This window comes from Panthera pardus, unplaced genomic scaffold, assembly GCF_024362965.1.
Source record: "Panthera pardus isolate Hobbes unplaced genomic scaffold, ASM2436296v1 HiC_scaffold_18, whole genome shotgun sequence".
NCBI classification, from domain to species: domain Eukaryota; kingdom Metazoa; phylum Chordata; class Mammalia; order Carnivora; family Felidae; genus Panthera; species Panthera pardus.
In genome coordinates, this window is record NW_026526743.1 from 18,324,744 (window position 1) to 18,352,685 (window position 27,942).

General features: G+C 49.8%; 2 protein-coding genes across 4 annotated transcripts; both read right to left on the reverse strand.

The window, feature by feature from the left end:
- Positions 1 to 709: 709 nt before the first annotated feature.
- On the reverse strand, positions 710 to 2,475 carry FFAR1 (free fatty acid receptor 1). The gene has a single exon (XM_019423191.2). The coding sequence runs from the start codon at positions 2,090 to 2,092 to the stop codon at positions 1,130 to 1,132; it is 963 nt and encodes a 320-aa protein (XP_019278736.1). The 5' UTR covers positions 2,093 to 2,475; the 3' UTR covers positions 710 to 1,129.
- A 3,441-nt stretch (positions 2,476 to 5,916) lies between these two features.
- On the reverse strand, positions 5,917 to 17,536 carry CD22 (CD22 molecule). Of its 3 annotated transcripts, XM_019422960.2 has the most exons (15): positions 17,436 to 17,534; positions 17,219 to 17,260; positions 14,839 to 14,894; positions 14,239 to 14,616; positions 13,004 to 13,297; positions 11,631 to 11,897; positions 11,239 to 11,502; positions 9,953 to 10,210; positions 9,480 to 9,743; positions 9,139 to 9,402; positions 7,781 to 7,877; positions 7,561 to 7,636; positions 7,266 to 7,390; positions 7,003 to 7,087; positions 5,917 to 6,705 (listed from the first exon to the last, which is right to left on the reverse strand). In XM_019422960.2, the coding sequence occupies exons 3-15, from the start codon at positions 14,870 to 14,872 to the stop codon at positions 6,574 to 6,576; spliced, it is 2,538 nt and encodes an 845-aa protein (XP_019278505.2). In that variant the 5' UTR covers positions 14,873 to 14,894; positions 17,219 to 17,260; positions 17,436 to 17,534; the 3' UTR covers positions 5,917 to 6,573. The 3 variants fall into 3 exon arrangements, with proteins under 3 accessions (XP_019278505.2, XP_019278507.2, XP_019278508.2); XM_019422962.2 differs by lacking the exon at positions 11,631 to 11,897 and having other exon boundaries at positions 17,436 to 17,536; XM_019422963.2 differs by lacking the exons at positions 11,239 to 11,502; positions 11,631 to 11,897 and having other exon boundaries at positions 17,436 to 17,536.
- Between the last annotated feature and the right edge of the window lie 10,406 nt (positions 17,537 to 27,942).

Sequence of the window (27,942 nt, forward strand, 5' to 3'; positions counted from 1 at the left end):
CTGCTTCCTGCATCTTGCCTCATCAGAGCAGGTGCCCAGATGTTTGTCTCCTCCATGACCACTCTCCTCTCCCTGCTCTCACGGGTTCAGGGTGCCACTGTTTGCCTTTGCAAAGTGGACCACAAGGATGGGCGTTCACACTGATACCTCAAGTTCTTTCATATGTCCCCTGACCCTCGGGGGTCCTGCCTTGAAGGATCGCATCACGCGTCCACCCCTTCCTTGCTGTAGAGCCTCAGGAAAATTCCTTAATCCTTCAAAATGAAGATGATAATAATACTTGGCTCCAGGACCATAGCTAACTTAAGGAGCACCTTTGTACAAATTAGGAAAAAGCACCCCACTCCAGGCGGTAGCGCCCTCCACCGAGGCGCCCTGCTTGAGGAGTGGGTGATATCTTTGTTCAAATTAGAATAACGTGCTCCTTCCTCTGGATGGAAGTAGTCCCATGCCGGGCACATGGATCGGTGAGCACAGCACAGGCTAGACTTTAGTCAATGTTTGTCCGTCTGCCTGGCACTCTCGTGCAGTGAACAACCTGCCCATCTGTACGGCAGCTGCGTAGCCAAATCAAAGGATTGCGTGAGTATGAAATGGGACAACACTTGTAAAACACTCGCCCTGGTGACTGTCCCATATCAAGGACTCTATTTGTTAGGGACTCTTCTTGGTGTGGCTAGCATTTTCTCTCCCTGCGGAGGCGTCTTTTCCTACCAACTTCCTGTTCACAGTTCCAGTGCTGCCCTCTTGTGAGTGCAAAACGGCATAACAGTGTCAGTATCTTGCCTCCTGCCTCTCCTCTTGTTCAGAAATTAAAATATTCTCTCCTAGGAGATGTTTGGGGAACAGCATCCCCCCGAACGTACCATCAGTGTGGCATTTCCTCTAGACTGGAAGAGAATTTCTGTAGCATTGGCAGGTGGGCGCGAGGAGAAGAGGGACAGGCAGAGGTGGGGAGTCACGCTGATGTATGCGGAGGCAAGCTTACCTTCCTCCTGTGACCTGGCCCCTGGCCTCCGTCTTCCCTCCACTGGGATGCGGTCTTCGGCCAGGCTCAGTTCTTCCCATAAGCGGTTCCAAGGGTGCTTCCAGGCAAGGCCGCCCTGCAGTTCCTTCGGCGCAGTCCCCATCAGGGGCCTGCGAGAGCAGCCGGCCTCCCCTGCTCCATGCCCCTTCTCTCCAGCGGCGGCTGCTGCTTCTGGGATGTCCCTCCTTTCGTTCTCGCCACACTTGTCGCCCGGCCGGCACCCCCTCCCAGGTAGCCAGTCACCAACGGGTTGAGCACCACACTCCAGGCACCCGTGATGAGCCCCAGTTTCCGCCAGCGGCCGCCCGTGTCGGGGTGCAGGAAGGCAGCCACGTTGGAGGCGTTGTAAGGCCCTAAGCAGAGCAGCAGTGTGAGCAGAGCCCCGCCGGCCACCCAGGCCGCCCTCAGCTTCCGTCTGTGGCTCAGGCCTGACCGGGCCAGTGCCCGGAGGCAGCCCACGTAACAGAAGGCTGTGATGGTCAGGGGGAGGAAGAAGAGCAGGAGAGAAAGGCTGAGGCGAGCAGGGCCCGCTGAGGCCGGGTCCCAGGCCTCCAGGCAGACCGGAGAGCCGTTCACTGGCGTGTTGACGCCCAGGGAGCTGTTGGTATTGTCCGTCCAGCCTCCTGGAGCCTCCAACCCAAAGACCAGCCCCAGGTGACAGAGGACAAGGGCCCATATGGCCACACACACACCCCAGGAATAACGCGGCCTCCGGGCAGCTTGGTACCCCAAGGGGAAGGCAGCCCCCAGGTAGCGGCCGACACTCAAGGCAGCCAGGAAGCCCCCGCCAGCATAGAGCGGAGCGAAGTGGGCCAGGGCAAAGGCAGGACAGAGCGAGGCCGGCAGAGGCCAGGCGCCCAAGGCCAGGGCCTCCACCGCCTTCAGGGGCAGAGAGGCTGCCAGCAGGAGGTCAGAGCAGCCTAGGTGGAGGGCATAGACGAGGCTGGGGGTGAGGCGGAGCCGGGCATGGGACACGGCGCCCCCAATGGCCAGGGCGTTGAGTGGGAAGCCCAGTGCAAAGGCGGCCACGTAGAGGGCGAAGGAGAGCTGCGGGGGCAGGTCCATGGGGCCAGGGCTGGCCTCCACGCTCCCGACCTCCACTCGCTCCCCAGCCTCGGCTAGGCCCGTGGAGGGGTGGGGGGATCGGGGGCTTCTGGGATCACAGACTGCTAGGGTATTAGAAACCGTCCTGTGAGATAGCAACTGTCTCAATGAGGGAGGCCCACGGAGAGAAGCGGCTCCAGTTAGCAGGTGAGCCCGAGTGAGGAGCGAGGACCGCTAGCCCTCAGTCCTCTGCTTTCTTCCCACCGTATCCTCTCTTAAAACACCATGGAAGCGTGCAGGTCCCATCGGAGGGAGAGCCTCCTGATTTCTGAGACTGGGGAGAGAAAAGGTAGAAAATTAGAGCCGGGTCCCACTGTGTGTGTGTTTTTCCTAGGACTAAGTCTCCTGAGTCCACCCTTCTCCCCTAATTCCCTGGGAAGAGAAGCAGCTGCCCCCCCCCCACACCCCCAGGACCATGGAGAGCCTGCCCCGCAGACAGTGGAGTCGGGGGGGTGGTTGTCAGGATTTGGGTAAGGTGAAGGCTGTGGTAAAGGGCAGGCGAGGTGGGGCGCCAGGGCAGAGCCAGGGCAAGTCGGGTCCCATCAGTGCCACAGAGAATGACCTTGACCAACCTCAGGGAGCATCCTAAGCAGGTAAACTGGGGGGTCTGGGGAAAAACCGCTGTGGGGAGAGGAGGCACAGAAAGAGGGACTCACCTCTTGGTGCTGCCAGATGTCTCTGAGGCTCAGGAGTCCCCCTCGATGGCCTGAGGGAGGGTGTCCAGGATGGGCAGTGAGCCGGAAGGGAGAGGAGGGCGGGGTGGCAGGGCCATTAGCCTGAGGCACCAGCAGCCTGGCTGAGCAGCTAATGGGGCATCTCAGGCAGGAGCTGAGGCCAAGAGGTGAGGGTCCAAACAGCTGATGCAGACACAGGAAGGGGACAGCAATGAGGGCTTTTTCTAGGCAGCGTGAGGAGTGTGTAGCTAGTCCCTTAAAGGAGCAGGGTTGTTGGGGTACGACCAGACCATGGCTTGTTCAGACCCGCTGTGGGCGCTGGCTTCTCTCCTCCTGGGTGAGGCCGTGGGCAGGCCCCAGCCTTTTGGGCTCACTCGTAGATAAAAACTTTGGTGGTCCACACCGTGTCTGGGGACTGATATGTGGGAAAATGAAGTAATCATTTCAAGGTGTTTCCTCTGCCCTCCCTGGACCCACACAGGCGGTGAGCACATTTTGGGAGGAGAGGGCTTCTCTGTTTTCCCTCTCCTCTCCCTTCTGGCTTGATGACGGTAGTTTCTGACCCTTCCTTCTGGCATTGGCAGGAGCGGGGAGGAGGACAGGCAAGGGACGAGCCTCATTTGGTGGCGCTGAAGTGCTGGGCTGCGGTCCCCACACTGCCTGTCTCTGGGGCACTGGGAGGGACCCTGGGAGGCACTCACTAAGGCCTGGATGGCGTGAGCCTCCCCCTGGCAATCGCCTCCAAAGAAATGATCGAATTCCCTTTCCGGACTTCAGTCACTAACGCCTCCCGTCCACGTCCTACATATGTGGTCCAGCACCTCCCTGGGGGTGTAGAAGAATTTGCCACCTGTTGTTTGTTATTTTGTCTTTGGGAAGCTGACAGAACCAAGGAAAAATCAGAAGGAGGGCCATTTCCTCTCCCGTGACAAGCCTTTGGAGAGGAGGAAAGCAGGGCGTGAAGGGAGACGTGGGATTATCAAGAGCTCTACTTCGGCCCTGCCCACCTGGCGGTTCAGGTCTCTGCCCGAATCGCCTCTGAGGAGGGCATTCCCCGGACCCTCTCCACATGGGCCTCTCCCCTGCTCCGGGCTCTCTGCCTTCATCTTGTGTCAATTCTAGCACTCAAGACCCTGCGACATCAGATTCGCTAGCCCCTCTGCTGGCACGTCGGTCAGTGAGGGTGAAGATGTCTGTCTGCCTCGTCCACTGCTTGTCGAGTACATAGTAGGGGCTCGGTAACTGAACGGGTGACCAGTTGTCTGGGCCCTGGGAGGACAGCGAGGCCCAGGGCTGGGTGGAGGGCCGCCTGGATCCTGGAGTCCCGGCTTTCGAGCTTCCTGGTCACCTGCCATGCACACCTCAGCACCGCCTGGTGACAGCCACGTCTCTCAGTCAGCTGGCCACGAAATAGGTTTCCGTCAGCCGCCGGACTCGGACGGAATGAGGAGACACCCGCTGGTTGCCAGGGAGCCTGTACAGGCCTCCTCAGGTTCAGGGCCACCTTTAGTCCTTTGAGGGGACCCTGCCCTAAAACCTTTTGGGCACCCTAGATTAGAGATCCCTAAGATTGGGGTGATGTCGTATCTTTTTTGTCCCCCAATAACTGGTCTTGTTGGATGCATTGACAGGTGCTCAGTAAATATTTGCTGAATAGATGGTTGAATGGTTGAATGATACTGGACCTCATGCTTGATACAGAAACCCTCTCACTTAAATAGCTCTTGCAGTCTCTCCTTCCTCCAGAAATGCTAACGGGGCTCACGAGAAATCACACTGGGGACAAAGTGAGTTGATGGGGGAAGTCAATGCCTCATTGTGCCGCAACTTCAAGGATGACCAGAACGTGGTCTTTCTCAGGGGCACCTGGGTGGCTCGGTTAAGCATCTGACTCTTGATTTCCCCTCAGGTCATGATCTCAAGGTTGTGAGATTGATCCTGCTTGGGATTCTCTCTCTCTCTCTCTCTCTCTCTCTCTCTCTGCCCCTCCCCCCCCATTCACACTTTCTCTCTCGCTCGCTCTCTTTCAAAATAAATAAACATTAAAAAAAAAAAAAAAAAGAACATCTCCTCAGAGAACATTCTGGTATTGAGCGGATGGGAAGGCAGGGCAGGGAAGGAAGGTGGAACTTTTGGAGCACCCACCACAGGCCAGGAGTTTGCATCTTCTTGCTGACTGATTAGACACCCGGTTCTGCTTCTAAAAGAATAGGCAGAGAAAGGTCGGAACTGAGAAGCGGAGGGGAAGCTGGAAGGACCTAACTGGAAAAGTCAGAATTCGTGAACATAATAGGGAACTGGCGGCAGTGACGATAGGTGAAAGAAACGTCGTGAGGTTTCTCAAGGTGACTGGCCTTCGAGAAGTTCTTGGGCAACTGTGGCTGTTGACCGAACTTGGCAGGGTCACTTTTGAGAACAGCTGTGAGTGATGAATTGGCTTCCCCTTCTTACATTCTTCAAGAGATGCAAACAAGATGGGAATTTGGTTTTTTAGGGACTTTTGGCTATTGTGTTAAGTTTCTTATAATGTGACTCCAGCATACGTATGATTGTACCTCACTTCCTCTCTCTCTCTCTTTTTTAAGTTTGTTTATTTTGGAGAGAGAGAGAGAGAGAGAGAGCACGTGCGCACGACTGGGGGAGGGGCAGAGAGAGAGGGAGACACAGAATCTGAAGCAGGCTCCAGGGTCCAATCCAGCAGCACAGAGCCCTACGCGGGGCTTGGACCCACGAACCGAGAGATCGTGACCTGAGCCGAAGTTGGACCCTCAACCGACCGAGCCACCCAGGTGCCCCTTTCACTTCCTCCCTTGAACCGCCTGCACGGTAGGCAGTGGCACCTCCATTTTACAGATGAGGAAACTGAGACTCAGATAAACTTGGTGAACTTGCCCAAGATCACTCAGCTGGGCAAGCAGAAGAGTCAAGACTCGGGCTCGCACTTGTCTGCCCGCCGGGCCAGTGTACCGTTTGCAACAAGACAACAGACTCCCCAGTCCGCTGATTCGGTCCTGAGGTTACCTTGACTCCTTTGCCTTCTCCCCAGGCCCCGTGATGCCCTCTTCATCTCCCCGTCCTCACCCTGACTCCACAGGCACGGGTTCTTTGAAGTGGTATCCGAGCTGTTTTTATTGTGCAGCTCTGTGTTTGTGACACGTCTGTCCACACCAGCGTGTGTCTCAGACCACAAGACCCCTGAGGCGTGGGGCTCAGCAGCGTAATCCTCTCCACGTGGAATGCCTCGCTGACACGTGGAGAAGCAACCAGCGGGCCAGCAAGTCTTTCCCCCTCATTTCTGTCCCTCCTTCCCTGGGCTTGGCCCCAGAGGCAGACATTAGGCATAGAATTAGTGAGGGGACTTTCAGAGCAGGGGTAAGGGGGCCAAAGGGATGGAGAGGGGACGAAAAAAGTGTAGTAACAAGCCGACCCCAGCAGGGACACGGCCAGCTGGGGATGGGTGGTGGCAGACGGCGGGGGAGGGGTGTGGAGGGGGGGCTGAATGGTGCAGGCTAGGTGTTTAGATGACTTTCTGGGTGGAAAGGAGAGCGGGCCAGGAGCAGACCTTTGGGAGGGCCAGGGCCCCCAGCGTTGAGAAGGAATGCTGTCTCTGGGCGACGCACGAGGTTCTGTGCACTGGCTGGGGTTTCGGTAACCGTGCGAGTGTGCCTGCGCGTGTGTGTGGAGGGGAGGCTGGGGCCTGCTGAGCAGCAGGGGCGGGGCCTGGCCCCAGCCGTCCCCTGGCGCCTCTGCTTCGGCGGGTTTGGCTCCTCAGTGCTTGAGGGTCACGTATTCCACCATTTCCTGGGCCAGAGGCCGCTCCCCAATCCCAAGACGAACCAGCTCGGAGTAATGTATCCCCTCGTCTTCCGGACTCTCTGGAACCACGTTCTCATAGTCTCCCTGCAAAAGGCACGGGGTGTAAGGTTGGCCTCCCGGTCGCCAGCCCCCCTGGTCTGCATTCTCTGCCTGTCCTCTCCTTGGCTCCACCCGGGGGTCCTCCTGTCCACACACCGGCCGCGGTCTGCGTCTCCGACTGGGAGGCGCTACCCTGGCTCTGACACCTGTGCCTGAGCACCCCTCCCACCAGCAGCCCTGGCCCCCACTGAGGCCACCGAGTCCCTCCCTCCTGGGAGTCACAGCTGAGGCCAGGTCCCCTACCCTCCCCCACCCTCACCTTCCACAGCCCCGCCCTCTTACCACTCGATGCTTCTGCACCACAGAGTAAGTGACCGTGTCGTCCCTGCTTGGGGAAGGTCCCTCTGTCTCTGGGGTCCCTGCATCTCTGAGAGGGAGGGCAGGTGGATGGCCGCAGATGAAGTATTTCGCATGAACTCCCCTCCTACTTCCAGCTCCCTTAGACCCCGAGAGCACCCCGGAGCAGGGCCTGGCTCCCGTGCTGGGCACAAAGAGGGCAGACAGGACACGAGCCATTCCTCCCTCCCAGGACCCTCACTCAGTACCCAGTTATTGGTGCGTCGGCGTCACCGACAGGAAAGCGCAAAGTCGCGTAACTGATGGCATCTTCCATCACCGGATTGTAGCACCCCAGGGAGTGAGGGTCTTCGGAGAGCGGGGCCCTTCGAACCTGGGAGAGAGACGGGGTCTCGGCTTTCACCGCTCCATTCTCCACCAAGACCCCCTCCCCTGACCTCTGACCTCCACACCTCCCCACGGTGCTCCTTGCATCCCATCTTCACTTGGTCTCCGCTTGACTTTAAGGTCTGCCCTCCGTTTCATCTTTCTCCCATGTCCTACCTTTTTATTCCTCACAAAGAAGCTCTGCCCACTGGAATTTTCCTGGAGCCCCTGCTGGCTCCGTATCTTCTTCCAGCTAAGAAACAAAATCCCGCTCGGTGAGGCTCAGGGGGATGGGAACAGGACCCCGTGGAGTCGGGCATGCGGGGTCGACAGGATGGCTAACGGGAGTCACTCCAGGGAAGGAATCAGGGAGAGACGGGCCTTGGGAGTTGCTCACCTTTTCTGAAGCTTGACTCCCCAGAAGGCCAGGAGGAGGGCGGCCAGGCAGAACCCCACTCCCACGGCCACTCGCCTGCCGATGGTCTCTGGGCTGTCTGGTGGGAGGAAGAGCGACCATGAGTTGGTGACACCGCATCTCTCAGATAACCTCTGGCCTGCAGCATCCGCCTGGAAGGAATCCTCAACCTCTCTGCCTGGCCGCTGTCCTTGCCTTCCAGACTCCCCTTCCACACGCAGGGGACGTGATGCAGAGGAAGGGAGAAGCCAGTCCCTGCCTCCTGGGCCCCATGAGGAGGCAAGGGCTGACTCTCCTGGGAAACACCTGTCTTGTGACGGACACAGGTGCACACACAGAGTACGCAGTAAAGGCTACCGCTTGGCCTTACTTATCAGAATGTAAAATCACTTGTTCTTTGACGTAGCAACGCCATGTAGAAATTTATCCTGCCACTGTCCTTCCTGGGGGCCCAGAGCCGGAGACGACACAAGGCCGTAGGGAAGGCACTGAGCGCTTCCATGCATGGGAGTACACTGACAAGGCAGCCCTGAAGGAAAGAGGCAGGTCTCCGGGGTGTCTGCAAAGTGGAAACCCCAGAAACAGGTTTTTATACAGTACGCTGCATTTCCAAATAACACTGCTCAAGCTGTCTCCCTTCAGCATCCAGCTTTGCAGGGCACGATCCTCTAAATTTAAAACCATGGCTCCAAGTTTAATCTGCAAAAGCACAATAAACAAATTAAATATCTTCCCTATTGTTTCCAGACCCTTCAGACACCCTGTACCTGTGCGGATAGAGAACAGTCTCCAAGTGGTATTGTTACGTGGGGAAACAAAAGAACATCCAGGGCAGTGTGTGGGCTCTCTCACGATTTGCGTGACGAAGGGTGTATAGGCCTAGATCTACTTAAGCGTCTTGCGCGTGTAGAACAGCTCTGTGAGAAGCAACCAGCCGCCGGGAGTGAGGGCCTTCAGGGAGAGGGTCGAGTTCTCAGGGAGAAGGAAGGGAGAGGGGTCTTGCTACCATTTACCCCCTAGTGCTGTTTTAGCTTTACCTTGTCTTAAAAAAAAAAAAAAAGCTAAAATCCCAAAAGATAAAAAGAAACAGCCTATCAAGGGTGAGACAGAGAGAGACAGAGAGGGACCCAGTAAGAGCTCAGGGTGTCTGGAAGGCGGGGGCAGCCTGAGAGGGAGCCCTCCTAGAGGGAGTCAGGAGTGACGGGGAGAAGGGGGGAAGAAAGGTGAGTTGGGGGGGGCAAGGGGGGTGCCTGGGAGTGACGCACCAGGTTGCCCCCAGGACTGGGGCGGGGGAAGGAAGGAGAAAGAGGGGTCAGAGAAGAAGAGGGAAGGAGCCTTACAGTAGACAGTGAGCGTGCTGGGGGTCGACTGGCCCATGCCCAGCCGGTTGATGGCCTGGCACCGATAGGCTCCTGAGTGCTGGACCTTCACGGGATCCAATCTCAGCATCTGATCATAATGATGGAGGTTTTGGTTTTTCCAGTCAAACCAGCTATACTGGAAGATGGGAGGGTTGGCATCACCCTCACACGTCAGGACTGCCTTCTTCCCCTCCATCACTTTGTCCTTTGGGCCGATGGACACACGCAGCCTCCTCGGTGCATCTGTAAGGAGAAGCGAAATCAGGATCCAGGTGGCCGGCCACCTGCTCTTCTGTCTGTCTCCAGCTCTAGCCACTCACACAGCACTTGGAGGACCCTGGGCTCAGACACGGTCTGTCCTACGGAGTTGTTGACCAAGCAGTTGTAGTTGCCGGCGTCTTCTGGAGAGATGGCGTCAAAGGTCAGGTCTCTTCCCTCCTTCAGAAAGATTCCATTTTTCTGCCAGAAGAAGCGGACGTCTCTGGGGCGGCTACTCGAGAAGTTACATCCAAGGAGGACTCGGTGCCCGGAGTGAATGTCAGAAGGGGGGCTGATCTGCTGGACCCTGACATCTCTTGGGGCATCTGGAGAGCAAGGGCCTCAAGGGTCAGGCTGACCTCTTGGGCCCCTTTCCCTCTTCTCGCCCCCAGGACCTCCTCTCCCCTGGGCCCTGAGGCCAGACGTTCAGCCCTCAGTTCTCTGTGAAGGTTCTGGCCCAGGCCCCAGTCCCCTCCCCCTTAGAGCCCATACCCCAGCTGGCCCACCTCTCCGATCCCCTGGCCCGCTCACTCACACAGGACATCCAGGCTGACAGAGGGAGCCCACGAACACCACTGGTTGCAGGCCGCACAGGAGATTGGTCTGGCGTCCCAGGAAACTTTCTCAATTATCAGCACCTCGCGTAATAGTTTTTTCCAGGAGCCTTGGAAGTTCCATTCGTATCGGCTAACTTCGGGATTACTGGAATTGTAGTTACAGGACAGGGTCACACTGTCTCCTTCTCGAATCGGTGTGGGGTTTTGAATCACTGCGGTTACCTCCTTGGGAGGATCTGGGAGAAAACCAGAGAGATGGGCGAGGGAAAGTCAGCTGTCCGTCACTACCTTTCCCTGGCGCCTCCCTCTCCCCCACCCCTCCCCCGCATTCACACGGTTCCTAAATTAACCGAAGGAAGCCTCGTGCTTCCCTCTTGCATCTGCGTGAGGACAGAAACCCCGGCCATTTGGCCTGGCCCGGGTTTGAGGCAGGATGATGTGGCAGCTCAGAGCAGAGCTCCAGCAGAGAACGCGTGGTGCGTGGGAGAGGCGCGCCGTTTGCGGGCCTCCGCATGGGCCGGGGGCACAGAGTCAGTTCGCTGCGGTGCAGACGTTCGCTGGGGGAAAAGCACAGCTCTGGAGCCAGACTGGCAGACGCCGTGACTTAGAGCTGAGTGATCGTGGGCCGTGGGACTCAGTTTACTTATCCATCAGGTGGGGTCCTAAGAGTACCTAACCTTGTAGGATCATCGCGAGGACGAAATGAGCCGAAGCAGCCAGGGCAGGGCAAATGCTTAGTAAACGCCGCTGCCGCTGGGTCACACACTGTCTAGATGTTTGGGATTGGAGCGTCCCCATCAGAGTATCTGGCTCAGACTCTGACATCCCAGGGTCCGAGGATCAAACCTATGGATCCTCTCTGTCCTGGGCTCGACTCACTGACACGATTCACCGTGTTAAACAGGGTCTGACCTCCGATGGGGAGGTGACGAGACATTTTGCTCCAGTTCTCCTCTGACACATCAGGCCCCTCCTGGGGCTCAGCCACTGCCTCGTGATGCCGAGTCTCCGTGTCCCTCGTGGGGCCCTGGCATCTTGCTTTCGTTCATTCGACAAACATCTACCGAGCACCTACCACGAGCCAGACCCTGTTCTGGTGCCGGGTGTACAACTGGGGACGACAGTGAGGCACCCACCCCAGGGGCTTACACGTTGAGAGACCCCGGCCTCTGCTTGCCACCCGTTCGAGGACCCAGGGATCCCCTGTGCTCCATTTCCCTTCCTCCTTCTCCCTCTAGAACCCAGAAGCCCTGTGACTACTCACACTGGACATCTAACTCAGCTTCCTGGCCAACTTGTCCAGTACCAAGGCTGTTTTCGGCCAAGCAGGAATAATACCCAGCGTGCCCGAGGAGGACCGCTGGGATCTGGAAGGTCTTGCTTGTCTGTCCGAGTACTTTTTTCTTATCGTGATACCAGGTGTAATTTGTTGGAGGAGGATTGGCCGGTGACACACAAGTCATCTGTACTTTATTTCCCTCCTTAGCTGGTGAGGGCAAGATCTCAACCCTGGAAGATTCCGGAGCATCTGGAAAAAGCCCGCAGAGGCAGAGGAGGGAGGTGAGCCAGGGCCTCCCTTGCTCACCTCTCAAGGGCCTTGGTTCCACCCCCTGCTAACTCCCTGCCTGCCCCCCTCCCAGCTCCCAGGAGGCTCACAATATACTTGAAGGTCCACTTCTTCTGACTGTCTTGAGCCTATTTCATTGGAGGCCTGACACTGGTACTTTCCACTCATCTCCTTGGTCACAGTGGACAGAGTCAGCGTGAGTGTCTCCTGCTCCCTCAGCAGGGTCCCATCCTTGAGCCAGGCTATTTTCTGGTAGCCGGGGTTGCTGCTGAGGACCTGGCACGTCATGGTCACAGACTTTCCCTCTGTTACGATGGCTTCTCTGGGGGTGGCCTCAATCTTCAACTTTGGGGCATCTAGAGGAGCAGGGGGCGCAGTGGGAGAGGGGGTGGGACCTCTCAGAGGGTGTATCTTGGTGGGAAGTTGCAGGGCTTTGATTCTGATAAAGCGGCAGTTAAACGTAGCGTGTGCGTGTGTGCGGCCACTCGCGTGACCCTCGTCCACGGGGGGTGGGCTGGCCCCAGCATCCAGGTGACTCTCACAGACTCCTAACTTGTCTCTGCTCTGCGCACGCCCCCGGCTCTCCAAAGTTCTAGTCACCGGCAACCGGCAGCCTTCCTAACACCGTCGCTCAGACTTTGTTACTCCCCTGCTTGAAACCATTGCGTGGATTCCACGCTCAGAATACAATCCCAAACCCTGCTGCAGCCCGTGAGATCTGCCCTTGGCCCTCCTTTCCTCCCGCTGGGCCCCCTGCTCTGTCGCAGGCACACCGAGCTCCTACCTCGAGGCCCTCGTCCTCGCTCTTTCCTCTTTCTGGAATCTTCTCGCAAATAAACATCTGCGTGCCCCAGACTTTCCCTTCCCTCAGGTTCACCTTCCTCGGAGAAGCCTCTATCCCTCCCTCCCTCTGCCCTTGCCCGGCTTTATTTTCCCCCCCTACACTCATCCCTGCCTACAGTTAAGTTCTCTGTTTCTTTGTTACTCTGTTTCCTGTTTGTCTTCCCCACTGCCGTGCTAGCTCCAAGTGGGCAAGAAGTTTGCTCGCCGCCAGAACAGGGCCTGGTACCTGGGAGGCACCCAGTAAATATTTATTGAATAAATGAATGAATGAGGCACGAACAATGATGTGAAACCGCCTCTTACCCCGCCCGCCACCTCCCCCTCCCGTGTAACCACGTGATCTCAACTTCATGTCACGGCTCGAGGATATTCGAGTATTTTATTCTGTTAGATAGACCAAAGCAGATGCTAAGATGAATCCGTTCCCTGAAACACTGGGGCTTGATAACGGGGGTGGGGTGGGGATGGGGCCGTCGGGGGCTGGGGGGTGGTGGAGAGCATGCGGCCCTGATGCCTGTTTCCTTCTGTGTAGGTGCCTGGCACCCTTGGTGCCCTCGAGGGTCGGAAGAGAAGAGACAAGGCCCTCGTCCTTCCCCGGGGGGCCCTGGGGGACACTCACGCTTCACATCCAGCTCCACGCTTTCCTCGGAGAGTATCCGCTCTGCTCGGGGGTCCCAGAGCTGGCAGGAAAGATTCTTGCCGTGGTGAGTCCACTGCGGCTGGAAGGTGAGCTTGCTCTGTGTGGACACGATCTTGGTGGTCAGGAGGGTGGAGGTGACAGCAGGCCCCTCCAGGGACCACTTCAGCTGGATCTGGTACCCAGGACAGGAGAAATTCAGCGAGCAGGTCAGAGTGACTTCCTGGGACTCCTGGATTTCTGGAGGGAGCTGGATGTGAGGTGAGAGAGGCGTCTCTGCAAAAGAGTAGGGGGCCGTGCTGGGGGCCTGGGAGAGCGAGGGCCCGTGTGCCAACCTCGCACACCTGCCTTTACACACCCCCAGCCCCAGTAACCCCTCAGGAGCCCCTCGCCGGTCCCTTCCGCCTCTGCACCTCTCTCCCGGCTGCCTTTCTCTGCTTTGAATCACTTTTGCTCAGCGGAAACACTCTCTCTTGTGAATGCCGCCGCTCCTGAGGAAACCCGTATTCTATTTCATACGTACTTCGTGCCCCCTCCCTGATGTTTGCTCCCTAAACATTTTTGACATGGCTCCCCCATCCCAAATGAATTTTACCGGTTTAGGTCCCCACGCCTTTCTTGGCTTTGCCGACAAGCCTGCGTTTGTAATGGCCTCCACACTGGAGACCTCCAGAGTGGCGCTCCTTCAGTGGGTGCTGTTAGTGGGCCTGTGTGTCTCCAGCTCTCCCCGGGGCTGGGCCACCCTGAGACGACAGGTCTGAAACCACAGCTCTCACCCCTGTGTAGCTGCTTAGGCTCCCCCCCACCTCCCCCACCCCCACGGAAGACACAGGCTGTGGGGTGGAGGCCCCGGGCCCGTGCTTGATTCATCCCCTACGTGTGTCTCATTTAGCCACGAAGGCCTAATTAGAATTAATCACCAACATTAAGGCATTGGGAGATTTTGCTTGACAATCCACATTTCCATCTTCTCGTCAAAAATCAGGCCACCTGGAACCCGGATTCCGGAATGGGCGGGCGTTGAGTGGCAGGTGGGAGGCCCGGGGAGAGACCAGAGCTCTGGCCCCAGCCCCAACCCCAGCCCCATTATCTTGTGCTGCCTGCTCACTCACTGGCACCTCCGGCCTGGCTTGCCACCCCGTCCCAGGGGCTGGGTGTTTTCCACCTCCCTTCTTGCCCGAAACCGAGGCAGAGAACCCCATCCCCCAGGGCCTTACCAGAGACGTTGAGGTTTATTTTCTCCATCCATTTGTCATTCTTCGTTGTCACTCTCAGCCCAAGACAGCCACTGTCATTGACGGACACAGGGTGGATGTGTATGGTACAGTTGGACTTTTTGTCTCCCAGGAATTGAACCCTCTCCCGGTGAGGCAGAGTCTTCCCAGCCTTCTCGGTATCGTACAGGATGGTCCCACTGAAGTCCTTGCGGGTCTCGTCATAGTGATAGTTGTGGTACAGGGTCAGGTTTTCTAGCATTTGTTTACCCCCTGGAATTTTGTAGTCACAGGGAATCCAGACGCAGGCCCCATCCCAGGTGTAGAGGGTGTGGGGGTGCTCAAACTTCCATGGAGATGAGTCAGAGAAGGCCAAGTATTCTGGAACCCACCACAGTGATCAAAAAACATTATTGAGGGGCATAAGAGCTTTCAAATGAATAAAGAATCCCCTTTAAAGACAGAGGGAGAGAGGAAGGTACACACACACATACCCTGCCTGTCCCCTCCTCCCCAATACTTACTCTTTGCTCGCTCCAGAGCTTTCCTCCTCCTCTAGCTCCCACAGACTCCCAGAACCCAAGCCTAGGCCACAGTCCTTACCAAGGAGCAGGAACGAGGGGCCGAGGAGATGCATGGTGCTGTGTCTGGGCAGGAGCCTGGGCCGGGAAGAGTTGTCTTTGAGCCATCTGGTCACTTGCTTCTTTCAGATGGCTTTTCTTGCTCACCCACCAAACTCCAACCCCTCTTCCCTGATTCCAGGAGAACCATGTCTGCTTGCCTTGCAGGATGTGAATTCTGGATGTTCATGGGGCCTTTTGTGGGTATGCCATGTCTATTCTCTCAGCCTAAGAACTCTGTAAGACTAGCCTGTCTCTCTTTCTAGCCCTCCTTCCTTTCTTCCATCCATCCTTCCATCCATCCTTCTATCCATCCATCCATCCATCCATCCATCCTTCTATCCATCCATCCATCCTTCTATCCATCCATCCATCCATCCGTTCATCCTTCTATCCATCCATCCGTTCATCCTTCTATCCATCCATCCATCCATCCATCCATCCATCCATCCATAATTTTACAAACTTCCTGCCAAGCTCTCAGGCTTTGAGTGGCACCAGACTCCTGAGTGCCTCGAATTCCAGGCCTGGGGTAACTTGAAGCTCACCTTGAGGCAACTAGTGAAGGTTCTTGTATGGGGGAGAGCCATGATCAAAACTTGATTTTTAAAGACCAGGAGCAAAATAACTTTAAAACTAATAATTAAGTGTGATGCCAGGAGAGCATTTAGAGGGGTCTGGAAGGACTTCGGAGAATGTGGTCCAAGGGTCCCACTCAGATACCCCTGGGGGCTGGGTAGAAAACATAAATCAACCAGGTGGGGACAAAGGTGATGCCTTGGGTAAAGACAATGACTGTCCCGGTCCCAACCAATTGTTGCCAAGTGGGAATGTGAGCTCAGCACTGCCTGATCTTCCAGTGCTTTAAGAGAAATAAGCTGGATTTTCCTGTGAAATGTCCTGCTTTCATCAACAAACAAACAAACAAGCAAACACGGTGCTGGCCAGTCTGCGGGCTGAAGGCAGTCCAAGGGCCCCCAGTTTGCAGCCCTGCGCATCTGTCCCTCTCTGATCAGTGAGTTTGTGTGCCACCTTATTAGACTTTTACATAGAGTTACATTTACATAGAGTTAAATTTAAGCCCCAATTTGCATGACTGGGCCCCTCCGTGCGGGTCCCTCTGGAGTTAGCAGGATGTGTGGCAGAGTGTGTCTCCGGTCTCAGGGCAGACCTGCACCCCTCCCACCTGCCCTGCCAACATTTCCCACGCATCAAATACCCCTCACCCCCTGGGGCTGTTTATCTCCTCAGGCTGCATGGCTCAGGCCAAATGCTGTTGGGTGTCTGGTACCCGGAGGCGTGAGGGAAGCTAGCCTGCTTGCTGAGCAGGAAGGAGGGGTCTGTCCCCAGGCGTAGTGTCTGCTGGCCTGGCCGGGGCTTGGGCTTGGGTTAGGGGTGAGGGGTCTGAACTGGGACAGACTCTCCAGGTAGAAGTGACACCAGCTCTGCAGGTGCTAACAGAGCTACACGCAAAAACACCTTCAAGGCCACGTCCACTTGAGAAAAGCTGGGTTAAGAAGGTAAACAGAATTCTTTACCGTGGGTCTTTTTGGTCCCTTATAATCAGCTGTGTGTGCATCACACATCTGCCGACACAGGGGCCAGAGCACAGTACGGTGCAGTACGTTGCCCACGCTTCTTTAGCCATGGAACCGATTTTACGTTTCCCGTGAGAAACTCGGCAGGGCTGCAGGGTCAGCGTTTTGAGGGATGCGCTGCGGGTCCCCTTTGGGTTCTTGTGCCACAGCACAAGAGCTGTGGCAAGGGCTAGATTCCATTCTCTGGGGCAAAGACCAGCCTCCAGTAGCCGGACCGTTGTGCCCCTTCTGCCGCCAGCCTCCAGCCGCCAGCCGCACCTTCATGGGGGAATGCCTTGAGAACACCAGGATGAGGGGGAGAGGGCACTTCTCAGAGCAGAGCTACATGCTCGCCCCCGGCAGCTCCAGGCAGTCGCTGGGACATAAGAAGTGGGACCTTAGACCTGGAAGCGGAAGGCTGCTGAGACAGGGTGGGGCGTGGAGGCTGGGGAAAATAGGCATTAGGCACAAAGGCTCAGGACAAGGCCATGCTACCCAGACCCATGGTGGCCTGCTCGTCATAGGCCTGCTGAGGGCCTTGCAGGATCTCAGAGCCCGCCTCCCTGAGTCCATTCTTCCCTCCTGGGCATCTGGTGACCCATCCTATTCTCAGAAGACTCCACAAGGCCATCAGAGGGCATGCTCAAAGATGGGGGTCTACATCCTGTTGATACATGGGTAAGGGGGGGTCCCCGCTGTGCTCCCAACCCCAAGAACTGTGCCTGGCACACAGCAGCTGCTCCGTGCCGGCATGCTGAATGCAAAAGAGAGCAAAATAATTTTTACCTGTTTCCTCGTGTCTTCCCTCTTCAGGGAACTTGGCAGCATCTGAGAGTGAAAGGGGAAGCACAGCGAAGGATTTTCACCCTCCTTGGCCCCACCCCCTGCCCCTGTGTGACTCTCAGGGCAACCAAGAGGCATGGTGAAGTGGGGAGGGGGGAAAAGAGGCCATGAGGGCAACTTGGGCTTGGAATCAGCTTGAAAGGAACACTCGAGTACCTACGGTCAGTTTTTAGGTTCAGTGTATGGAGTTTCTACATCAGATAGTTTCAGAGCTAGTCCCTCCACAACTTCCTCTCTATCCAGCTCTCAGGAAATGCTGATAATTTAAGCCAAGCAGATTAGAACTGTCAGCCTGCTGAAAAAGGCACAAGGCAATATGAAAGTGTTGGTAGTTTAGTGACACCATCCAGTTACTCTCATTCCTATTACTTTCTCTCCAAAGGCCAGAATGGTCGGGAAATCTGATCACTTACACTGATTTTCCAGCAGCTCCCGAGGGTTGAGGGAAGAGCTCACAGTATCAAAAGGAAAAAAGATAACTTTCATGGAGTGTTCTTGAATGGGCAAGTCTTGAGACTAGAAACTTACCACTTTCATCAGGCTTCTAGTCTGTGAGTGTCTTGAGACCAGACCCAGACATCGGGCAAAGCCATTCAAATCCTACAGATGGTCAGGGAAGTCTCTGAGAAATCTTCACCCTGGTATCATCAAACTCTACTGACTACCAGCCACTGAGAAAGGAACAGAAAAGGAGAGGGGCTTCTGGGTGGCTCAGTCGGTTAAGCATCTGACTTTGGCTCAGGTCATGATCTCACGGTTCATGAATTTGAGCCCCGCGTTGGGCTCTGTGGTGACAGCTCAGAGCCTGCTTTGGATTCTGTCTCCCTCTCTCTCCCCAAAATAAATAAACATTTAAAAAACAAACAAAAAAAGAAACAAAAGGAACAACTTATTCAAAAGACAGTAATGTTATGGGAAGGTATATTCTTCCCTATTTCTTCTGCTAAGAACAATTAAAAACTCTGGATATTATAAAATAAGCATAGGAAGACATTGAAAGATTGAGAGAAGGCACACTGGTTAGGGACCTTGGGACCTGAGGAATGATATGACCATGAATTCTCTGGGTTTTCTCTTCGCTTCATCTATCCCAGACTGAATACTGGAGAAGCAAGCAACTGGAAATGACAATGCGCACAGACAAAAAAAAAAAAAGTTGCAGCAAAACTCTGCTCTTCTAGCTAAAGAACCAAGAAAGGGGCAGCCCAGAAAGACAGAAATCTTTCATGCAGTAACTGCTCTACTCCAGCGAAATGCCACAGAAAAACCTGCTGCTTCACTTCTACCCCTGACAGCAAAGGCTGAGTGGGACCCTAGACTTTCATCCTTGCCAGGCCACGCCCCCATACTACATCTGAGTGGTGCCAGAGGAGGCTGAGTGTGGGGCTGGGCCCTCCAGCCCCTCTGGGCTCTTTCTCCCCGCAGTGTCAGTAGAAACCACATGGGCAGCCTGAACATCCAACCCCACCCTGTGATGAGACATCATACGCCTCATTGGAGTGGTGTAAGAGGAGGTCTAGGGGAGAATCAGGACTTTCACCATCACTCAGTGATCATAAGCCCAACTTCTATGGAATATGCATGAAAGCCATGTGGAGAGCAATAATGATGTACCCCCTCCCTCTCCCAGTCAAGATGGTATTAATGGATGCATAATGGGGAACCTGATCTTCCACCCCTGCCCAGCAATGAGAAAACTTCACACACACACACACACACACACCCACACACCAGCTGTCAAGAGAGGCTGAGTGGAGAACCTGAACTTCTACCCCCATTTGGCAATAATGAGGCAGTGCCCCTGTTCATTTCACTGGAACAGTGTCAGGGGAAGCTTGCTAAAACACTGATTTAAATAAGATCCAGTCCCATAAATAATACCCAAAATGTCCTGGTTTCATTTGAAAATCACTCAGCCTACTAAGAACCAGGAAGTTCTCAAACTGAATGCAAAAAGATAATCAACAGACACAAACACCAAGATGACACAGATGTTGGAATTATCTAACAAGGATTTTAAAACAGCCATCATAAAAATGCTTCAGTGAGCAATTACAAACATGTTTGAAACCTATTGAAAAAAATAGAGTGTCAGCAAAGAAATAATAAAGAATCAAAAGGAAATTTTAGAACTAAAAAATACAGTAACTGAAATTAAAAGCCCTAATGAATGAGCTCAACAACAGAATGGAACATGGAACATTAGAAATTACCCAATTTGAAAAACAGATAGAACAAACTGAAGAAAAAAAAAAAAAGAAGAAGAAGAACAGAGCCTCAAGGACGTGTGTGGCTAGTATAACAAAAGATCTAACATTCATGTCATTGGAGTCTCAGGAGAGGAGAAAGAGGGTGAGCCTGAGAAAATATTTGAAGAAATAATGGCTGAAATGTTCCTAATTTGACAAAACAAACAAAAACCATATTATCTACAGATTCAAGAAGCTGAGTGAATCCCAAACAAGATTAACCCAAAGAAATCCATGTCAAGACACATACTAGTCAAACTTATAAAAATTAAAAATTAGACAAAGAAAAAATCTTGAGAGCAACCACAGAGAAATGATGCATTACCTACAGGGAGAAAACCCATTCAAATGACAGTAGATTTTGTATCAAAAAGGTGATAAGAAAGGTGTTATGAAAGTGAAACAGCATCTCTTAGATACTGAAAGAAAAGAACTATCAACCCAGAAATGTATATCTATCCTTCAGGAATGAAGGGGAAATCAAGACATTCTCAGATGAAGGAAAACTAACAGAATTTTTAACCAACAGAGACCCTAGAAGAGTGGCTATAAGGGAATCTTCTAAACAGAAAGAAAATTATTTAAACATTTTTTTAAATTTTTTTTTTTGAGAGAGAGAGAGAGAGAGAGAGAGACAGAGCGCGAACAGGGAAGAGGCAGACATGGGGAGACACAGAATCTGAAGCAGGTTCCAGAGACCAACGCGGGGCTCAAACTCATGAACCATGAGATCGTGACCTGAGCCGAAGTTGGACGCTCAACCGACTGAGCCACGCAGGCGCCCTTGAAAGAAAATGATTTTTTTTTAAAAGAAATTTTGGAACACCAGAAAGGAGGAAAGAAAATGGAAAGAGCAAACCTATGGGTAAATACAAAGGACTTTCCTTCTCTTCTTGAGTTTTCTAAATTATGTCTGGCAAAGCAAAATCTATAACACTGTGTAATGCCGTTCTCAGTGTCTGTAGAAGAAATATTTAAGATAATTATAAATGGGAGAGGGTAAAAGGATGTAAAGGAGGTAAAGTTTCTATACTTCACTTGAGCTGGTAAAATTTTGAAACCAGTAGACTTTGATAAGTTCTATATAATGTAATGCTTAGATCAACCACTAAAACACTATACAAAGTGATATATTAAATAACACTATAGATAAATCAAAATGGAATTTTAAAAATTGTTCAAGAGACCTACATGAAGGTAGGAAAAAAGAAAACAATGAAATTAAAAATTGAGAGAGCAAAAATAAAATAAAAATAAAATGACAGGCTTAGGCCTTACCATGTAAGTAATTACATTAAATGTAAATGGTGTAAATACAAATGAAGACAGAAATTGACAGAGTGAGTTAAAAAAACGACCCAACTATATGCTGTCATAAGAAAATAACTTCAAATGTAATTAGACAGGCAAGTTGAAAATAAAATGATGTAAATTAATGAAAAGAAAGTAGAGTTCTTCAAAACAATTAAAAATAGAACTACCATTATGTATGAGCAATTCCACTTCTGGGGTACTTATCTGAAGGAAATGAAAACACTAATTCAAAAAGATATGGCACCTCCAAGTTCACTGCAGTATTATTTACAATACCTAAGACATAGAAGCCTCCTAAGTGTGCATCAGTGAATGAATGGATAAGGAAAATGTGATGTGTGTATATACAATGGAATATTACTTGTCCATAAGAAAGAAGGAAATTTTGCCATTTGTGACAACATGGATGGACCTTAAGGGCACTATGCTAAGTGAAATAAGCCAAACAGAAAGACAAACACTGCCTTAACTCCCTTATATGTGGAATCTAAAAAACAAACAAAATGAACTTGTAGATACAGAGAACAGATTGGTGGTTGCCAGAGGCAGAGGATGGGGAGGTGGTCAAAAGTGGTGAAGGTGGTCAAAAGGTGCCGAGTTCCAGTTATAAAATAAGTCTTGGGGGTGTAATATACGGAATAGTGACTATAGTTAATAATACTGCTATATTTGAAAATTTCTAAGAGAGTAGATCTTAAAAGAAAAAAATTATAACTGTGTGTGGTGATGATGGATGTTAACTAGACTTATTGTGGTGATCATTTCACAATATATATAAATATTAAATCATGTTGTACACTTGAAACTAATGTTGTATGTCAGTTATATCTTAATTTAAGAAAAGTAAACTTCAGAACAAAGAAAATGACCAAAGCTAGGGAGGGATGTTATAAGGAAAGGGTCAATCCACCAAGGAGACATAGCAATGCTAAATGTGTGTGTACCAAACAACACAGCTAAAAAATACATGAAACAAAAACCAATAGAAATGAAAGGAGAAATAGACAAAGCCACAGTTACAGTTAGAAACTTTAGCATCCCTCCCTCAACAAATGGTAGAGCAACTAGACATTAGAATCAGCAAGGATATATAAGAACGCAAGAACACCATCAACCAACAGGATCTAGTTGATGCTCAAATGATGTAATACACATTCTTTTCAAGAATCCATGGAACATATACCAAGATAAACTAAATTTAGGGCTATACAACAAGACTTAGAAACTTTGAAATAATTGAAATCTTGTAGAGTACATTCTCTAACCATAATAGAATCAAACTAGAAATGAATAACAGAAAAATCTCTGAAGACTTGGAAACTAAACAGCACACTTCTAAATAATATATGTGTCAAGGAGGAAATCTCAAGGGAAATATAAAAAATACATTGAACTGAAAGAAAACGAAAATAAAACTTATCAAATTTTGTGGTACACAGCTAAGCACAGGAGGTAAATTTATAGAACTAAAGGGTTACATTAAAAGAAGAAAAGTCTCAAATCAGTAATAAAAGTCTCCGTCTCCAGAAGCTAGAAAATAAGAGAAAAATAAACCCAAAGCAAGCATAAGGAAGGAAATATACATAAGGGCAGAAATCAGTGATACTGAAAACACAGAAATAATAGAGAAAATTAAATATCTGTTTCACTGAAAAGACCAATAAAATTGACAAATCTCTAGCAAGGCTGACAAAAAAAGAAAGAGACGACAAATTGCTAACATTAAGAATGAATGGGGCATGGGGGCACCTGGGTGGCTCAGTCGGTTAAGTGGCTGAATCTTGATTTTGGCTCAGGTCATGATCTCATGGTTCGTGGGATCAAGCCCTGGGTTGCTTGGGATTCTCTCCTCCTCTCTGTGTCCCTACCCTGCTTAAGTGCTCACACAAGCACTCTCTCTCTCTCTCTCTCTCTCTCTCTCAAAATAAAGAAATAAACTTAAAAAAAAAAATAATGAAATGGGATACCACTACGGGTCCTGCAGACATCAAAAAGGTAATAAGAGAATACTATGAACAACTCTATGCACATAAATTTCAAAACTTAGATTAAGTGGATCAATTCCTCAAAAAGTAAAAACTACCACACCCCTCCAGATGTCAGTTAGGTAATTTGTAGAGCCCTATAACTACTGAGATAATTTAAAACATGAAAAAAGAAATCTCCAGGCACATATGGCTTTACTGGAGAATTCTACCCAATGTGTAAAGAAGTAACACCAATTCTACATAATATCATCCAGAAAACAGTAGAGGGAACACTTCTCAGCTCATTCTGAGAAGCCAGTATTACCCCGAAACAAACAAACAAAAAGACAAAGACAATGCAAAGAAAAACTACAGACCAATATTCCTCATGAATATAGAGGCAAAAAATTTTATCAGAATATTAGCAGATAGAATTCAGCAATATGCAAAAAGAACTATATACTATGACCAAATGGAGATTGTCTGAGGGATGCAAGGCTGGTTCAGTATTTGCGAATCAAACAATGTAATCTTATATTAATAGGATAAAGAAGAAAAATCACATGATCATATAAATTGTTGCGGAAAATTTTAACAAAATCCAACACCCATTCACAATAAAAACTCTCTGAGAACTAGGAATAGACAGGAAATTCCTCCACTTGATAATCTGCAACTAACTTAAAAAAACTAAAATTGGCCTATCAACACTATAAGACTGAATATTTCCACCCTAAGGTGTCTACAATCACCACTGTACTGAATACAGTACTGGAAATTCAGCAAGGTTGCAGAATACAAAATTAACACAAGTATTAGTCATTTACTCACTTTTTTAATACTGACAATAATCATGTGGAAACTGAAATGTAAAATACAATTCCATTTATAATGGCTTTTTAAAAAGACATAACTAGATGTAATAAATCTAACAAGACATATATAAGACTTGTATACTGAAAATGATAAAACACTGCTGAAAAAAATAAAAGACCAAAGTAAATACTACATTCATGAATCAGAAGATTAAACATGATAAAGATGTCAATTCTCCTCAAATTGATTAAACAGATTCAAGTCAATTACTTTCAAAATCCCAGAAAAAATTTTTGTAGCTATAGACAAAATTATTCTTTTTTCTAATGTTTATTTATTTTGAGAGAGAGAGAGAAAGCATGAGCAGGGGAGGGGAACAGAGAGAGAGGGAGAGAATCCCAAGCAGGCTCCGTGCTGTCAGTGCAGAGCCCAATGCAAGGTTCGATCTCACAAACCGTGAGATCATGACCTGAGCCAAAATCAAGAGTTGGACACTTAACCGACTGAGCCACCCAGGTGCTCCTAGACAAGGTTATTCTAAAGTTTATGTAGAAAGACAGAGAACTAGAATAGGAAACATTTCTGAAAAAGAAGAATAAAGGGGTGGTCACTCTACCCCGATTTCAAAGCTTATTATAAAGTAATGTGCAGTAATCGAAACTGTGTGGTATTGGTGGGGGGAATAAATACATAGATAAATGGACTAAAGAACCCGGAAATGACCCCAAACAAGGATGGCCAACTAATTTTTTTATAAAGGAGCAAAAGCAATCCAATGGAAGAAACATAGTCTTTCAACAAATGTTGGTGAAGAGATTGGTTACATCCATAAGCAAAACATGAACCTCAACCCAAACTTCACACTTTGTACAAAAATTAAAGTGGATTATAGATTTGTATGTGAAACATAAAACTAAATCACTTTTAGAAGGTAACATGGAGGGGCACCTGAGTGGCTCATTTGGTTAAGCGTCTGACTTTTTTTTTTTTTTTTTAATGTTTATTTTTGAATGAGAGAGAGAGCAAGCATGCAGGGGAGGGGCTGATAGAGGGAGACACAGAATCCAAAGCAGGCTCCAGGCTCTGAGCTGTCAGCACAGGGCCCAACCCGGGGCTCAAACACATGAGCCATGACATCATGACCTGTGCCGAAGTTGAACGCTTAACCAACTGAACCGCCCAGGTATCTGACTCTCGATTTCAGCTCAGGTCATGATCTATAAATTGGATTTCATCAAAATTAAAAATTTGTGTTCGTTTTTGCTTTTGTTTTGCTCTGTGAAAGACCTTGTTAAGACAAGGAAAAGACCAACTACAGACTAGAAGAAAATATTTGCATATCTAGAATATATATATGTATGTATATGATTACACACACACACACACACACACACACACACACATATAAAAGCTCAACATTAAAAAACTCAATTAAAAAAAATCAAATTAGAAGATGGTGTTAATCCTAAAAATAAACCAGGAAGTTATTTTACCAGCAAAAATTAGTTTATTCAGGAATAACAGAAAATTGCAATTTGGGACATGCAATTGTATAGGCAAGTCCAACAAAGGAAAGGAACATTATTTTATGGACAAGGAGGAAGTTAAAAGGTGTTGTTTGGAATGAAAGTCCATTGGAGAAAAGCCCAAGTCCAGGGTGATGACAGTTTCTCACTGGCTGAGTCGCAGGGGTGATTGATTTCTTGTAGGAGATGCAATGTGCTTCTTTCCCCTGTTGGGCCCTGTAATTGAGGATTCTTTCCTGTGGATGATTCTTCTTTTGGGGTCTGTAATTGACAGTTCTTCCTGTAATTGGCATTGAGCGGTATGGCTCCCCTTTCTAGCCTGCTCCATTTTAGTGAGGCTTCCTTCTATTAATTTTCACAACAGGCAAAAGACATGAGGAGACATGTCACCAAAGACAATCATATAAAAAATGGACAGCAATCACTGACCTTTAGAGAAATGCAAATTAAGATCACAATGAGGTAATACTACCACACATCTCTTAGCTGAAATTAAACATAGTGGCAATATCAAATGCTAGAAAGGATGTGCAGTAGCTGAATCTTTTATATATTTCTAGTAGGAGTATAAAATTGTCCAGCCACTTTGGAAAAGAATCTCAAAACAGTTCCTCAGGTTAAACATAGGATTACCATATCTCTCTGCACTTCTACTCCTTGGTGTATACCCAAGAGTAAAACATATCCGTCCAGAAATTTGAACACAAGTATTTGTAGGGACATTATTCATCAGAGCCAAGAAGTAGGAACAACCCAGGTGTCCATCAAGTGCTGAATGGATAAAGAAAATGTGGTCTATCCATACAATGAAATATTTGGCAATAAAAAGAAATAAAGTACTGATAGATGCTACCACATGGGTGAAGATGGAAACATTAAGTGAAAAAAGCTGATCACGAAAGACCACATGTTGTATGATTCCATTTATATGGAGTGTCTAGAAAAGGAAAATCTATAGAGACGTAAAGTATTTAATGATTGCCTAGGGCTGAGAGGAAATGGGGGGTGACTGCTAATAGACATGGGTTTATTTGGGGGTTGATGAAATGTTCTAATACTGATTGTGGTTGGGGGTGCCTGGTTGGCTCAGTTGGTAGAGCATACAACTCTTGATATCTCGGTCATGAGTTTGAGCCCCACATGTGGTGTGGAGTTTACTTAAAATAAAACATTTTAAAATTGATTGTGGTGAAGGTTGCACACCTCTGTGAATATGCATAAAACCGCTGAAGTATACACTTTAAGTAAGTGGATCGAACAGGCAACTAGAAAACGGGCAAAAGTCATGAAGAGATGTTTCACCGAAGGGACACGTTTCACAGATGGCAAATAAGCGCATAAAAAGATGTTCAACATCACTGGCCATCAGTGAAATGTAAATCAAGACCCTGGTAAGATATCACTACATACCTATTAGAACAGTCAAAATAAAAAATAATAACAATACCATGTGCGGGTGATGATACAGTGAAACTGGATCATTCACACATTGCTGGTGGGAATGTAAAATGGTGAAGCCACTCTGGGAAATAGATGGTGAGTTTCTTGGAAAAATGAACAAAACGCACCACCATATGACTTAGCAATTGCATTCCTAGGTGTTAATCCCCAAGAAATGAAAACTGACGTCCACACAAAAACCTTAACACAGTTGTTCATGGCAGCTTTATTTGTAATAGCCAAAAACTGGCAAGAACCAGCATGTCATGTAGGTGAGTGCTTAAATTGTGATCCATCCATACCATGGAGTAGTAATAGCAGAGAACAAGGTATTGACACACACAGCTTGGGTGATTCTGAAGGACATCGTACTAAGAAAAAAAGGAAACATCAACCTCAACAGGTCATGTACCATATGATTCCTTTTATGTAACAGACCAAATAAAATGACAAAATGATAGAGATGGAAAACAGATTACTGGTTGCCAGGGGCAAAGGAAGTGGGCATGACTACAAGGGAAAGCCTTGTGGTAAGGGAGTAATTCTGGATCTTGATTGCAGCGATAGCCACATACATCTAGACATGTGATAAAAGGACTCGGAACTGTATACACACACTCTACTAATGTCACACTCTTGGTTTTGATACTGTACCATAATTGTGTAAAATATGGGCACACAAGACCTCTGTTTTATCTGTGCAACTTCCTGTGAATCTATAATTATTTCACAATAAAAAGTTCTATTTTTGCAACTTCCTGTGATTCTATAATTATTTCAGAATAAAAATTAAAGTCCCCAGCAATCTCAATGGGGGCTCCAGCTGGGGAACAGGGTCCCAAAGGTCTCTGGCAGGGGACCCACTGGGGACTTAAATCCCTAATCATCACCTAGAAGGAGTGCCTGAGACCTCTGCTGGCCTAACTCCGGGCATCGCTCACAGTCTTGTAACAGGAGGAAACTGGGCAGTAGACTCATGGATGTGCCTCGGTTTCTGGAGACCAAAGGCTTATGGAGAAGGCCAGGGTGGAAGCAGAACTCTATGACTTTGGTGCCTTTACTCTTCTTTCCAACTTTCCTTCCAAAGAGGTAGATAGTCTCCATTTTGGGTGGCCAAGTGTTCTAAATACTTTCTGTATTTATCAGTGATTCCTTCCTGTTGATGATTCTTCCAATGGGGCTTGTAATTGACAATTCTTCCTGTAATTGACATTGGGTGATGTGCCTCTCCTTTTATGGTGGATGGCCAGCACTTTGGGTCACATCCCCTCGGGGAAAGCAGTGGAGCCAGGCAACTAGGTGCTACCGGGAGCCCTGGGCTATCACTCCCCACCTGGCCATGTGCCCCCTCGGAG

What these genes read in the sequence shown, in the direction of transcription:
- CD22 (XM_019422960.2), bottom strand. Translation starts at nt 14,872, where the DNA reads ATGCATCTCCTCGGCCCCTCGTTCCTGCTCCTTG. An exon ending in TGTCAGCCTGGATGTCCTGT is followed by an intron (nt 9,744 to 9,952) that starts GTGAGTGAGCGG and finishes CTTGCTCTCCAG; the next exon opens with ATGCCCCAAGAGATGTCAGG. An exon ending in TGGTGCAGAAGCATCGAGTG is followed by an intron (nt 6,706 to 7,002) that starts GTAAGAGGGCGG and finishes TGCCTTTTGCAG; the next exon opens with GGAGACTATGAGAACGTGGT.
- FFAR1 (XM_019423191.2), bottom strand. Translation starts at nt 2,092, where the DNA reads ATGGACCTGCCCCCGCAGCTCTCCTTCGCCCTCTACGTGGCCGCCTTT.